The sequence below is a fragment of the Vespa velutina genome, chromosome 25, assembly GCF_912470025.1.
Source record: "Vespa velutina chromosome 25, iVesVel2.1, whole genome shotgun sequence".
Classification (NCBI taxonomy): Eukaryota; Metazoa; Arthropoda; class Insecta; order Hymenoptera; family Vespidae; genus Vespa; species Vespa velutina.
In genome coordinates, this window is record NC_062212.1 from 2316140 (window position 1) to 2332309 (window position 16170).

Consider the following 16170-nt stretch of genomic DNA (forward strand, 5'->3'; position numbering starts at 1 on the left):
GAAACGCTGCCTTAATATCTTATAAAACTGTAAAGTTATCTCCATTCTTGTCATTTAGATAATTTCATTGTTTGCTTATCATTGACAGTGACCTTCAAATGACATAGTTATTTTTCGAATTTTCATTGCTTATCTCGTAGAATCGAACATTGGTACTTTTTATTATTTTTTATGATTAATAGTACTTCATTATGGATAATAATTATTTATACTTCGAAATAATGTTTGGAGGATGCCTAGAGCGCATTTATCTTTTGATACGATCGGAAAAATTTTTTTTCTACGGGTCAATACATTATACTAATAGAGTTGAAAATTGAATTAACCCTTTTTTGTGAATTACTTATTATTTTCTATAGAGCGAAAAATTAAAGATTAAAGTGTACAATAAACAGTGGTAATCATACTAATATTTAACATTTACTAAAAAAATTAAATAACACAATAAATATTAAGAGAAATCTTTTGTATTTTCTATTATTCTCTTTACTACTCTCTAATTATAAAGCAAAAATCACTCCTTTCGTACGGAGGAAAATTAGTTAATATTTTTAATCCGAAGCTTTATTCGATTAAAATTTACATCGAACTATAAAATATCATGGCGTAGGAAAATGAGGTTTTCATAAACTGAAATAAAAGATTTCAATTAATAAAAAATTCCTTTATTATCATAGTTAGTATCTATAGAATTTATTTTACCGTGCCAAAAAGATAATGGGATAATACGATCACTCCTTTAACAGAAAGATTGCATGGCATCATGCTCTTCATTATCATAAATAGTAAAATTTTTTGCGTTTTTAAAGATAACTTGTAAAATGGTATTTGGCATCTATAAAGATTAATTCATCAATTACATTTTAATTAATTAGCCATCTAATTAAAGTAAACTTAGAGCAATACCAACAATTTTATATATATTTCGGTGTGATGATTTATTAATTTTTGTCCAAGATAATGATAAATGTATATTACGAACATAGATCCAAAGACATAATTAGTCTTTTGTAATACTTCGTTCATATTTATAGTAAAGGAAAGTATCTGAAATAACTAAAAAAAAAATGTTCAAGCACTTAATTATAATTATAGAAATCCTGAAGGAAAAGTATTTCTCTTTTTTTTTTATGATTTTTTTTCAAACTAAAATCCATATTACTTACGTAAATATAATTTAAGATAATCAAAAGCATTGCGAATATCGCCTCGAACAGACAAATTTTCCCATGATAAAGTTTTACTAAATCGACGAAACTTAAAGAGCGAAAAGAAATAAAAACAAAAATAGAGTAATTTTAAGGAAAAAGAAGAAAGACATGCAATAATATTTTTATTCAAAATTGGCATATGTGCAAATAAATGAAATAGAATGCAGTTTTGTAAAATTCGTTACAAACTCGATAACATTATCGTAGGATTCAATGACATCGATGATCCACTCATATTCTTCGTCATAGTTGATAAAATTGTATGTATGATAGAGATTATGCGAATTGCTTTTACATCCTTTCTCTATCTTCCATCTACGTAAAAAAACAAAATTTATTTAATTTGTAAAGGAAAGAAAATTAAATTTCGACTGATAAATATTTTTTAATATTTGTTATCAAAAAAGAATGTATCTATATATATATATATATATATATATATATATATATATATATATATTTCGTAATATATCGTTGGAAATCATTACTTACGCGACGATATTGAAAAGAGCGCAGGTATGCTGTATAAATGAAACGAATATTGAACAATGTGCTATTCCAATCGTGCTTAAGACGACTAAGCTTGTGTATTCGTTGAATAATGCGAAATAGAAATTCATTTGATCTTTCAAGAAGTAATCAATAGAAATTGGTAATATTAATTCGGTTTCATCCAGTACACCAAAGATATATAAAATAATATGTATCACGGATGGTAGCATTAGAATCGTAATATACACATAAAAAGCAACTGGAATAATAGAACGTTAATTTAATTTAATTATTATAAACATATAAAATAACTTCAATAATGTATATTCTTTTTCTCCTTTTTTTTTTTTACTTGCGATTAATATTGTACACATTCTGCTTGGATTAGCATATGTTTTTAATATCATCAATTCAGTCTTGTTCGTCATGTTATTCCAATCGGATTTAATACGAAAAAGAATTGCCTTTATCTGAAAGTATTACGATATATTGTATCCTTGCATGTTTATTTATGTCTGATTTAAATAAAGTAATTACGCCAAATACGAACGATTTTAACTTTCGATAAAAAGTTGTAATATGTTAATGCAAAGATAAAAGAAGGCAAGGCCGTTTCCAATAATTTCGTGACAGTATCTATCTTCAGTTCCGACAAGATGAGCACACTAACCTAAAGTACACTAAGCAATCTTGGTCTAATTTGTTCTAATCACATGTTAGTATAATTATATATCAGAAAGATTTTTACCTGTGAAGATGATGCTACTACTATGATAAGATTGAAAAAACAAATGTGAATCATTTGACACGGAGATGTTTTATAAGGCGAAATGCCAATTAATTTAAAGAATAGAATATTGTAAGTATAGTACTCGTTTACGAAATACTTCTCTTCTTCCAGGGACATATTGATGTCTCATATAACGCATTAATTTCGATTGGCTTCTAACCCATGCCGTTTTCTACATCAAGTATTCTAAATATCCCTTCTAAATGAATTTTTAAAATAACAGATGTGAGCGTGCATTTCTAACAATTGTCTCGAAGGGCAGAAATTTTTTTTCCCGAAGCAATAATTCATGTAATATCTATTGCGTATCATATGTTTCTCCCCTCTTAGTTCAATTGTGCTTGTATAACTGAACAGATGTTTCTTTCTAACTATTAAGTTATTATTTGTCATTTACTCCTTATATGGTCGATAATTTTCTCCCTTCTACGATGGACATGCGCGTTGCCTTCGCAGGCACTTCATTATTACATTCTCTCTCAGTATGATATTACTTTTCAAAGGAAAGACATGGGAGAGATATAATTATTATTTTATAGTGTCTATTGGATATATAAAAAAAGATTCCTCGTACGGTGACAATTATTATCTCCTTAGCATCAGCCAATATTGATTATTATAAACGTAAACATGATAGTTGACACAAATGTAATAACAAAATTCTACTACTTATTTTATAGGCAAGTAATTGCTTCGAAATATTTCTTCATTATTTCTTATAAATAAGTCGACATTATATGTTGCTATAAATGTTGTTTTATATCTGTTCTTTTAGAAATTTCTTTTTATTTTATATTAATATATATACAAATATATATATATTTATTTTTTTATTTATTAAGTATATAAAAAGATATATTTATGATCCTTTGAATACGATCTAATAAAATTTGTAGCTGCTTAAAAGATTGTTCTTTATATATAATTCGTATCATCATTGAAGTTACATTGCAATAGTAATACAGCACCTTGTAGAATTTTTCGTTATACGTTTACTTCTCTAATTCTTGTCTGTGTCAATCAAAAAGTTTAGGACTACACCTAGTAATCAATATCTTTCTGCAGCAACAGGTATGCAAGTCACCATTTGTTGATTGTTGTCTTTCGTTTGGGACGTGTCTGTTATTCATACGTTATATATATAAATATAATTTTCAGTAACATATCAAATATTTGTCACATGAATTTTGAGTATTTAAAAAATTCTGATTTCTTTAAATTATATTATTGAAATGTTGTATAACATGCTATGGTATTTTAAACGAAATACATGAATCAAACGAAAATATTTTTTTGTATAAATGTTTATATATCAATTATGTTGCGATTAGAAATTATTCAATTAGAATATGTTATTTCTTATCATTAGATATAATCTGAGAATATATATCTATAGACTCATCGGTAGGTATTAATATCTATAGATTAGATTGTCTTATTATTGATCATTGATAATGTTTCGTCTTTACCTATAGGAGATTTTACCGATAGGAGATTACCGGTTGAAAAGATTTCTTCCTTACCTTCAGGCAATTTCGCTGGTTAAATAGATATTTATGTTATCTTTATGAAGTACTTTGTTTCCTTATCGTGAATTGATAAAAAATTATTTGTTATCGGTTGATATTTGGTATATATTTTTAAGTAATCGAACATTGGAACTTTTTATTATTTCTGTCTTTCTTAAAGTGACTTCAAACATTCCGGCAGAGAATGAAAAATTGATAATCATAATTTACATGTTGTGACAGTGTAGAATAATCTTTTTTATTAATTACATACTTCTTAAACGAGAACGTGGCTGTGATAGTGATAAAGAAACAATTTTTCTTTTTAAAATTTCTCTTAGGTATTGGTGTTTGATTTTCTTTCTTTTTTCTTACTTATTAAAGTAATTATTTTTAAAAAGAAAAATAAATTTAGGGAAACATTCTTGGCCTTTTACTTTTATTCTTTTTTTTTCTTGTTTTGAACGATATCACAGATTTCGATCAAAATCTCGCTGAATCTACATTTTTGAGAGACGATGTATCGCGATCATGTACATTGATATTTGAAGTCTAGAAATGAAAACTAGAATGATATAAAAAATTTAATAATAGAACGTCATATCAACTAGTATACCGATGTGATCACTATAAAATCTGCATTCTTATCTTTTTCTTTTCTCTTTTTAAACGAACTTAGTGGTACCAAATATCAAAAATCTAATAAACACTTCAAAAGTGAAATTTCTAGTATCGAGTTAAGTATCGTTGCGTATGGTTGGGTATATTGATAGGAAAATATAATTGAACGTTAAATGCTGAGGGGTAACCAATTGCGTATATCTGATTTTAGAGTTCAATACAATAATAAGAATCATTTGGGCAACCTCAGCTATTGCATTTCGCGGAATGGAAATTTCCTGATAAAAATAAGTGCAATATAAATGTCCATTAAAAAAAAAAAGGAATACTATATATATATATGATTTAATTAAATCATCATATATTATTGTATTATATTTATTATAAAACTATCATATGTTATATATTTATTATTTATATTATAAATAATATATCTGATTGGTCCTTTTTTTGTTTTTGATTCTTATATTATCAATCAATATAATTATAAGCAGTTTATTAATTTTTGTATAAACGTCGAAATTTCGAGTGTTATTATAATTTCACGAAATCTATCAGGTGACTCTTCTTGGATACTCCCTACTAGTAATCCTATCGAATTAATTTTTGAAATAGTATTAGGTGGATTGGATAGTAATGTCGTTTCTGCGCATGTCGATATTTGATTGTAATTAAAAATAAAAACTTGTTAAAAATTCATTCGTTTGAATTTAATTTAAAAAAGCGACATTACTTTCCGGTCCACCTAATATTAACGGGAATATAATATATGACGAGGTTTCTTCGAAATAATGTTTTACTAATTTCGATCTCTGAATTCTCCTTTATAAAAAAAACATTTTTCGAACACATCGTCGAGTTATCTAATTTCAAGTGATGATATATTACGGCAATTTATTTGAACTTAATCTACTGAATGATTTCAAGATCGTTTCAAAAATTATCCATTTTCCGTTTCTTTCCTGCATATTTTTTTTTTTTTATCTGAGACACACATTCTTTATAATGATAAAGTTTTGCATGCAAAAAAATAAACAAATAAATATATTTTAATTTGTTTTAAATTACGCGAATTGTTTAACAAAGTATCTTTATATTTAGAAGGGGAAAAAAAAGGAAAATAAAAGACGTCACTAAGATGACCTTGAAAGCTTCACACTATATAAAAAAACAATGAATGCGAGGAGATTTTGATTTTATTATGATTGGACGCTACTGAAAGTTACGAATTCCAATTCTTTTTTACAAAAATACGGTCACTTGAAACTTTCATCATTTAATGGATTTTTCGGAAAGTACTTTCGTTTTTTTTTTTTTTTTTTTTGTGAAAATGAAAGACAATTTTCGTATAATGAACGAATATTTTATTAAATTATATATTGGCCATTCTGGTCAAATACCTTTTGTCATCTTTCTGGTAGTAGCATGATTCCACGCTCATAAAATTTTTGGTCTTTGCTGGCAAAAAACTGATCGAGATGGTTTTTGACCTCCTCATTTGAAGTGAAGGTTTTTCCGTCTAAAAAATTTTGCAGTGACCGGAACAGATAATAATTCGAAGGTGCCAGATCTGGAGAATATGGTGAGTGTGGCATTGTACCCCATTCAAGCTGTAAAAGCTTTTGGCGGGAGACCAAATTTGTATGAGGTCTTGCATTATTTTGGTGGAACACTACACCTTTTCTGTTGATTAATTCTGGCCTTTTCTATTGAAGTGCATCGTTCAGTTCGTCCAGCTGATGACAGAAGACTTCCAAATTAATTGTTGTGTTATCCGGTAAAATCTAAAAAAAAAACGATTCCTTTAAAATCCAACCAAACAGACAGCATCACCTTTTTTTGATGGATATTGGCTTTGGAAATCCTTTGAGCCGGTTCATTTTTTTTTGCTCCATGATCTCTTGCGTTTGACATTGTTATATACAACCCATTTTTCGTCTCCAATAATGATGCGCTTCAGAAATGGATCATTTTCGTGACGTTTGAGAAGCGAATCACAGACGTCAACGCTACGACACAAATTTCTCTCTGTGAGAACATGGGAAACACATATATCGATCTTCGAGGTTAAATCCAGGTCTTTCAAGTGGTCATAAACAGTTGAATTTGATAAATTCAACCTCTCACCGATCTCACGTGTTGTTATTTGCCAGTTTGCATCAACTAATGCCTTTATCGTGTCTTTATCAGGTTCAACCGGCCTTCCAGAATGTGGTGCACCTTCGACATCAAAATTGCCGCAACAAAATTTTGCAAACCAGTTCTGGCACTGGCGTACTGTCAACACATCTTCTCCATAGACATTAATTTCTTTTTAGCTTGAACAGCATTTTTACCTTTTCTATACACAAGCCTTACCATATCAGCTCTCAAAACATATAATGATTATGCGACTTAAGTGTAAACTTGGGTGCAATTAAATCCTTTGTCGGGAAAAAAACGAAATTAGTTTCCGAACAACCCAATATATATATTTATATGACACTACTCGCACGCGCATGCATACAGAGATTTATATGTGGCAATCTCGTTATTGCTTGAAGCTCATATTTTATTCACTCGAATTATGCCCAACGATCATTTCGTCAATATTCTAAAACAAGATAGCATTATAATTCTATAGTATTTTAATTAACATTTTAACGTGTAATTGAATATTAATAATAATTAATTGTCACGATTGATTTTATAAATTCATAGTACTTTTTTTTTAATACGTTTTCAGTTTTATAAATTATTCTTATTTATTTATTATTTTTTTTAATATAAATATTTGTTAATAACGTTTGTTAAATGTAAATAATTCAGTGGCCTTTATAACGTATGATATTTCACGTCGTATTATAAAATAAATATCTATATTTGAAATATTGAGATCGGATGTGAATATAAAACCTAATGTAAAAAATAATAAATAACAATAAAAAAATTTTAATCGTCAGATTAAAATAACAAATAAAAAAAAAAATAATGCACTATAATATATATAATATATAATAAAGTGAGCTATAATCATCCCGTAATTATGTAAAAAAAAACACTCGTGACTCGTTGCATTAATGTAGAATGACGGCAATAAGTTTAACAGAATTATTCAGTAATTAGTAAAATTTAATTACGAGAACGCTTGAAAAAATAAATAAAAGAGAAGGAATAATTCGTGTAAAAGAAAAGAAAGAGAAATAAAAAGTAATGAATGATTGATAAGTAGTACAAAGAAAAACATTTTTGGCGTTTATATTCGCAAATCGATAAAACACGACGAAGGAAAAGTGAAGTATATTGGAAAAATCGATAATAGAGTGAAATCGCAAATGAGATTCAAGTCTGTGAAATCGTCAGTTGAAAATATCGAAAAATTCACACCTTTTCAAAAATTATACTATTGTTAATGTATTTTTTAACCGGTGTAACTAGATTTATAGTTAAATTATTATTAATCGAAAAAATATTTGGAAGTTGTCCAAAGTGCGTTTATTTTTTGATACGTTCGAAAAATTTTTTTTCTAACAGCCAATACAATATACTAATTCAATTGTAAATAGAATTGAGCATTCTTCGTAAAATTATTTATTATTCTATTCATAACAAATAATTAACGAAAGAGTCAAACGTAAAATAAATAGGGACAAATATATTAACAATTATTATTTACTAAAAATCATAAATAAAACAATAGATATTTTCTATTAACAGAAATCCTTTGTATTTTCTATTATAATCTACACTACTTTCAAATTACAGAGCAAAAAATTGTCACATTCGAACAGAGCGAAATTTAGTTGATATTTATAATCCGATGTTTTTATTCGAATAAAATTTAACTCGAATTATAAAATATCATTGCGTATGAAAATGATGTTCTCATACACTAAAATAAAAGATAATGATTAATAAAAAAATTTGTTCATTATCATATTCCATATCAGTAGAATATATTTTACCGTAGCAAAAAGATCATGGGATAGTACGATCATTCTTTTAATCGAAAGATTACATGGCATCATGCTCTTCATTATCAAGAATAGCAACATTTTTTGTGTTTTCAATGATAATAAATAAAAGGGAATTTGGCATCTGTAAAGATTAATTCATCAGTAATATCCGATTGAATTGATGATCTAATTAAAATATGCATTGAACAATACTAACAATTTTATATATATTTCGGTGTGATGATTTATTAATTTTTGTCCAAGGTAATGATAAACGTATATTACGAACATAGATCCAAAGATATAATTAACCTTTTGTAATACGTCGCTCACATTAATCGTAAAAGAAAGTATCTGAAATAACTAGAAAAAATTGTCCCCGTAAATTCTCTATCACAATAAAAGATATAATAAAATCAAAATAATTTCTTCTTTTTTTTTCATTTTTTTTTTCTTAAACGAAAAATAACGTTACTTACGTAAATATAATTTACGATAATGAAAAATAAGGCGAAAAATATCTCGGACAAATAAATTCTCCCATGATACAGCTTTATTAAATCGACGAAACTTGAAGAACGAGAAGAAATAAAAACAAAACAAAAAATTAAGAAAAAAGATACATAATAATATTATTATTCAATATTAGCATCTGAGCGAATAAATAGCATTGAATATAATTTTGTAAAATGAGATACAAACTAAATGGCGTTATCATAGTACTCTATGATGTCGATGATTGACTTATATTCTTTGTCATAATTGTCTGCATGATAGAAATTATGCGAATTCTTTTTATATTCATCCTCTATCTTCCATCTATATGAACAAAAAAACAATGTAAATTATAATAAAAAGGAAGAAATACCTTTATGATCAAAAAATATTTTCTATTCTTTATCAAAAGAAATTTATATATATTTCATAATATATCGTTCGAAATGATTACTTACGCAACGATATTGAAGAGAGCGCAGGAATGCTGAACAAGTGATACAAATATAGAAAAGTGTGCTATTCCTATCGTGCTTAAGACAATTAGCGTTGCATATTCGATAAAAAGAACGAAATACAAATACTCTTGATTTATCAAAAAGTAATTAATAGAAATTGGTAATACTAATTCAGTTGCATGCAGTTCACCAAAGATACACAAAATAATACGTATCACGGATGGAAATATTAAAATCCCAATATACATATAAAAGGCAACTGAAATAATAAAACGTTATCTTAATATAATTCTGATAACCTTATACAGTCACTTTAGTAATTAGTTTAGTATTCTCTTGGTGTTTTTTACTTGCGATTATTATTGTACACTGTCTACTACGATTAGCATATTTTTTTAATATCATTAATTCAGGCTTGGATGTCATACTATTCCAATCCGTTTTAATATGAAGCAGAAGTCTCTTTATCTGAAAGGATTAATATATTCCATTCTTGTATGTTTAACAATTTATGATTTAAATGAAATATTTATAAAATACAAACGACTGTAACTTTCGACAATAAATTGTAATAACACAATGTGAAGCATAGAGTAGGCAAAGTCGTTTCCAATATTTTCGTAATAGGATCTATTTTCATCTCTGATGTGAATAGCAGAAAAATCTGAAGCATGAGCAAATGTTATTTATATTTTAATAATCAGTGTTATGAACTGAACTCATTTTCAAGCTAACTCGTTCTTATCACATGTTCGTATAATTATGTATTAGAATGGGATTTACATGTGAAAATGATGATATTGCTATTATAAAATTAAATAAACAAATGTGAAACATATGATACGACAATGTTTCATAAGGCGAAATGCCAATTAATTTTAAGAATCGAATATTGTAAGTATAGTACTCGTTTTCGAAATGCAGCTCGTCTTGCATAAACATCCTAGTACCTCATATGACTTATTAACTTCGACTGACTTCAACCCCATGCCGTTTTTTACATCAAGAATTCTAAGTATCCTTTTAAATACATTTTTTAAATGATAAAGTAGTAAAAGTACTTTTCTCTAACTTGTATCGATTGGTAGAAAGTTTCACTTTCATAAAAAAAATTCATATAACATCTATAGCCAGGTATATGTTTCTCCCATTTTAGTCCAATTATACGTGTATAACTAAACAGATGCTTCTTTCTAGCTATTAAGTTATTATTTGTCATTTACACCTTAAATGGTCGATTATTTTTTCCCTTCCACGATAGACATGCGCATTGTGTCCACAGGCACTTCCCCTTTTCATTCTCTCGCAGTATGATTTTACTTCTCAAAGGAAAAACATGTGAGTGCTTGATGTGTTACTCTAATTTTATTGTTATTTACTTAATGTTAATTCAGTATATGATAAATGATTTCTCGTGAACGTGGCAATTATAGACTTCATAATAACAAGCAATATTGCTAATATTAACATCGGCACTATAATTGGCTCAAATAAAATGACGAAAGAAGTAAGTGATTATTTCGCATTGTTTCTTCACTATTCTTATCAATGTGTAGACATTATTAGTCATTATCAATGTTCTCTTATCTCTGCTCTTTTATAAAATTTTCATGCATTGAGAGTAAATAAATCATTGTTTTTATTCCGAATATTACTATTGTCAGACAATTTCTATTTTAGTTTTTCTATAATTATTTATACATACGTTTATTGATTCATTTATGTATTTATGTATTTATTATTAATACAAAAATATATATGTACGATCTCCTGAATACGGTGTAATAAAATTCGTAGCTGGTTAAAATAATATTCTTTGTATACATTTCGTATCGTCTTGTAGAATTCTTCCTTTGACGTTTCCCTCTCTAATCCTTTGTCGTGCCAATCAAATAAACTTTGCCTGCTCCAATTAATCAATATTTTTCCGTAGCAACTGGTAAGCGAATTACTGTTTGTTGATCGCCAAGCACGTGTTCGTTACACGTGTGAATCCGTAAAAATAAATGTCAGTCAACACAAAGAATATTTATCGCATGATTTTTATGTTACTTACTTAAGAAAACGTGATCTCTTTAAATTATATTATCGTAATTTATAATTTTTTATGGAATTTTTTTTTATATGAACGCAATCATGACAAAAAAGATATTTTTTGAATTGTAAAATATACGAATCAGAAAAAGTGCGTACATGTTCAATTTATTGTATCAATTTTGTTGCGATTAATAATTATTCAATTAAAATGTGTTATTTCTTATGCTTAAATACAACGTGAGATTATACGAATCTATATTTATCGATACATTGCCACGTATTAACATTTGTATTGGCCATTATATTAACAATAATATTTGATTACCTTACCTTTAGAAGATTTTTTGATGTAATAATTTTCTACTTTATCATCAAGAGATTTTTTCGATAAAATAGATTTCTACTTTTACATCGGGAGTTATTAGCACAAATACAATTGTTCCCTTACCGTGGATCGATAGAATAGTTTTTGTTATCGGCTAATCTTCCTAATATCATGTATTAAATAATTGACTTAAGAAAAAAATGTAGTAAGTGCAACAAGTATATATTAGGATTATTATAAGATAGTTATTTTTTATTACGATTATGTGTAAGTATGCGAATTAGATAGAAACGAAACAATCTTTAGAATATTTTTTTCTTTCGAAATGAAGTGTCTCTAAACATTGATATTTATTTCACACTATTTTATTGGTAGAAATATAATATATTGTACTTCAGTTTAATAATATAAAGAGCTTTTCCAATTATGTGTTTATTACTTATTTGACAATTATTTTTATTTTCCATGATTACCTCGAATAAAGCAATACAAATAAATATTACTATTTTACCGGTTTTCATATTATAACGATTCCGATATTATTTCCCATATTAGAATTGATGACTGTTATAATTATATATATTAATAAATTCAGCGAAACCAGATATCGAGTTCTATTGAAAATATCTACAAAATACCGCATTTTTATTGTTATCCCAAAAAAGAAAAAAAAAAAAATCGAACACTTCGAATATTAATACGATGATGACAACATAATATCTGTACAGTAGAAATAAATATATTCTGATAAAAATAATCATTAATTTGAATGAATTGTGGTTTTAATAGAATCAATCCAAAATAAATATATATTCAATATGTTGCATTGGTTCTTACTACTCACAGATATTGATGAAATATCACTTGCGGTTATTATTTTCAACAATTTATATCCTTAGGAATAATCACATTTTTTAAAAGTCAGTTAACATTATACAGATTTTATATTTTTTACATATTAATTGTAATAATTTCTTCAAGGTTGTTTCTTTTTACATTTTGAATGGATTATCATCATTTCTTTTACTTGTATTTACGTTCCTCAATGTTTCGTAAATTTCTAATCGCAAAATTTAATCTTTTTTCTCCTATTCATCCATTCACTTTCTAACATCTCATCAGAGAGTTTCTTTATTTGTATTTATTAAAGTTATTTTATCTATTCCATTATAATCTTTCGATATCATTTTATTTTTCCTCTTCTAACTGATTTTCTATCTTAGATTCTTAAAGTTATCACGTCTGTTTTAGTTTTTACTTTAAGTTTCATTAATTTTTCTTTGAATATCTTCTTACACAGCGTAAGATCATGTGTGTAATTCTCAATAAATTTATATTTTTATTCAAGTTTACTCAAAATATTTAACAAAAATCGCAATATCTCGAAAGTACTCAGTATATTTTCTACAATCAGATGACAGTTTATAATTGATTGATAGTACGAACTCTTAGAAAAATTAATTACAGAAAATCCTCAATTGTTTTTCATTGATAAAAATGTATTATTTTGCGATTAGAATATACATCTTAAATGATCCCATTAAAACGGTTCTCCAATCTCATAGAAAATGACGAAGATATTTTCATTCTTATCATTAACTTAATTCCGTTGTTCGCTTATCTAGGACAATGACATTCGAATTTACTTTTCTAATTTTCAAGGCTTTTGTGGAAAAATCTAACATTGAAACATTTTATCACTTCTGCCTTCCATACAGTAACTTCGAACTTGGCAACTGAGAAGGAAAAAAGAATAATCATAATTCATACGTTGTACCATAGTAAAAGTGTTGTGTCAAAAATCACTTTTATTACGTGCATCCATCTTAAATGTGACCGAGGTCGTGATAGGGATAAGCAGGTAATTTTTTTTCGTAATTTTTCGTAAAGATATTAATAGTGTTTGATATCCTTTCCATATTGTTACTTATTCAATTAATTATTTATTATTAGAAAAATAAATATTAAATATTTGTTTAATTTTGGACCTTTGTTTTTTTGTTTTTTAAACGATACCATAGACTTCGACGAAAACCTTACTGTATCTATATTTTCGAAAGACAATGTATCGTGATCATGCACTTTGATATTTGAAACGAAATGATCAAAATTAATAAATAATTAAAAATTCTAGAATTGAAAGTCATGTCAACTTGTATTTCGATGTGATAATTATAATATCTCTATTCTTTTGTTTACTTTTCTTTTTCTTTTTTGTATTCGAATGCTGTGTGCTTCTGAATTTCAACAATCCGATAAAAAGTCCAATTTTAATGCTTTTAGTTTCGAGTCATGAACCGTTCTATACGGTTGGTTACATAAATGGGGTAAAATAATTGCACGTTGAGGAGGAGAAGCCATCTGCTTGTATCTGACTTTACAGTTCAATGCAAGAGTAAGAAACATACGAACAACATCTGCTTTTGCTTTCTACAAAATGGAAATTTATAGTGTATTTGTATGATTGTGAGTTCAATTTATATACCTATTATAAAGAAAGAAACAATACTGTATAGATGATATAAAGAAATTATCATATGTTATTATATTCAAAATATTTTTTATATTATTTATTATATATTGCTATATACCATTATTCTATATTTATTTTATAACTATTATATGTTATAAATTAATTATTTATATTATTAAAAATATATCTGATCTGTCTTGTTCGTTCTTGTTGCTTGTATTATCAATTTTCGATCAATTTTCAGACTTCAATATTCAAATAAGACTTCTCTTCGATACACGTTACGAGTGATGTCATCGATTTAAATTTTGAAATTAGCATTAACAAGATAAAGACAATACGATGAGAATCATTTCTAAATAAAAATTATATTTCATTTATCTTGTATAATATAAATATAGAAATATATGCACACATACACACACACATATATATATATATATATATATTTGCATGTATGTATAAAGGAAGGAAAATTTAAGAAGACAAACGATTACGGTGAATGTCATTCACAATAGTAATCTCTTCGAAATAATCTTCTCAGACTAATTTAATTTATTTTTATCATTTTTCATTTTGTTCTATTAGGTTTTATGTCTCATTCGTATTGCGGAAAAATAAAAATACAAATAAATGAATAAGAAACATATGTACAAGGATCCTATCGAAATAAAAATGGACGAATTTTATTCTATTATTTCATTCGTTGGTAAGGAGACATTTTTCGAGCACATTTTTGAGTTATCCGATATCAAATATATTATGGCAGCTCATTTTTTCTTAATAAATTGAAAGGATTCAAGATTGTATCAAAAGATCAATTTTATCCGAAAAGTATATTTTTTCCCAACAAATATTTTTTTTTTAGTCACAAATTCAAATTCTTCATAACGACAATGTGCGCAAAAAAAAATAATAAATAAAATTAGTCCAAAATATATTGTAATGCGCCTCCTATTACTCGAAATGTTTAACGAAAAATCTTCATATTTAGAAAAAAAAGGAGACATACGTCGTCTTTGAAGTGATCATAAAATGTTTGTCTTAAATGAAGAACAATGATACTTTGATTTTATATAGATTGAAAGCTATTGAAATTTGGATGAAAATTATCTTAGCAAATTTTTCTTGCAAATGTATAGTGACACCAAGCGTCATAAATTTCATCATATATATATTACAAATCACATTCGTACACAGCATAAATATATTGGAATCTCATCTCTGCTATTTCTTCATATTTTATTCACTCGATCATTTGTTAATATTCTGAAATGCAGTAGCATTATAATTGCTTGCATTTTACATGTTCAATTAATTACCACGACATTTTAATTATAAAGAATAATTAATGATCAAGGAGAATATAGCTGTCACGAAACATATATCTTTATCGAAATGATTACTTATCATTGTGATCATTTGAAAATAAAACAAATCTTTTCATTCGATTCATATTTTTTTTTTTAAATATGTTATCACTTTAAGAGATCAGCATCAGTTATTTATTTCTTTTTTTTTTTTTAAATAAATATTCGTTAAAAATGTTCGTTAAATATATATAATTCTATCAGGCCTTCTTAGCGTATGATACTACACGTGGTGATATTATATATCATAAACAATATGGATATTTATTTAAATTATAGCGATCGATCAAGAAAACCTAACGTATATAAAATCTAATGTAAAAAGTAATAAATAAGAATAAAAATAACCAAAAATTGAAAAAACAAAAATTAGGAAAATTAATAACATACATTAAGCAAAGATGATAATAGATTAAAAAAACAAATAAGAAAAAGAAAATACACTGTAATATATA

At 26.5% G+C, this 16170-nt stretch overlaps 2 protein-coding genes across 2 annotated transcripts; both read right to left on the minus strand.

Moving 5' to 3' along the window:
• Positions 1 to 492: 492 nt before the first annotated feature.
• On the minus strand, positions 493 to 2618 carry LOC124957316. Its single transcript, XM_047514258.1, has 9 exons — positions 2452 to 2618; positions 2254 to 2373; positions 2056 to 2173; positions 1704 to 1962; positions 1401 to 1526; positions 1167 to 1257; positions 911 to 1056; positions 703 to 835; positions 493 to 630 (listed from the first exon to the last, which is right to left on the minus strand). The coding sequence occupies exons 1-9, from the start codon at positions 2608 to 2610 to the stop codon at positions 580 to 582; spliced, it is 1203 nt and encodes a 400-aa protein (XP_047370214.1). The 5' UTR covers positions 2611 to 2618; the 3' UTR covers positions 493 to 579.
• Positions 2619 to 7478: 4860 nt separating this feature from the next.
• Positions 7479 to 10461, minus strand: LOC124957229. Its single transcript, XM_047514068.1, has 9 exons — positions 10294 to 10461; positions 10064 to 10174; positions 9861 to 9978; positions 9511 to 9769; positions 9260 to 9376; positions 9037 to 9127; positions 8775 to 8920; positions 8567 to 8699; positions 7479 to 7517 (listed from the first exon to the last, which is right to left on the minus strand). Exons 1-9 carry the CDS (start codon positions 10450 to 10452, stop codon positions 7479 to 7481), a joined length of 1173 nt encoding a protein of 390 aa, XP_047370024.1. The 5' UTR covers positions 10453 to 10461.
• Positions 10462 to 16170: the final 5709 nt, after the last annotated feature.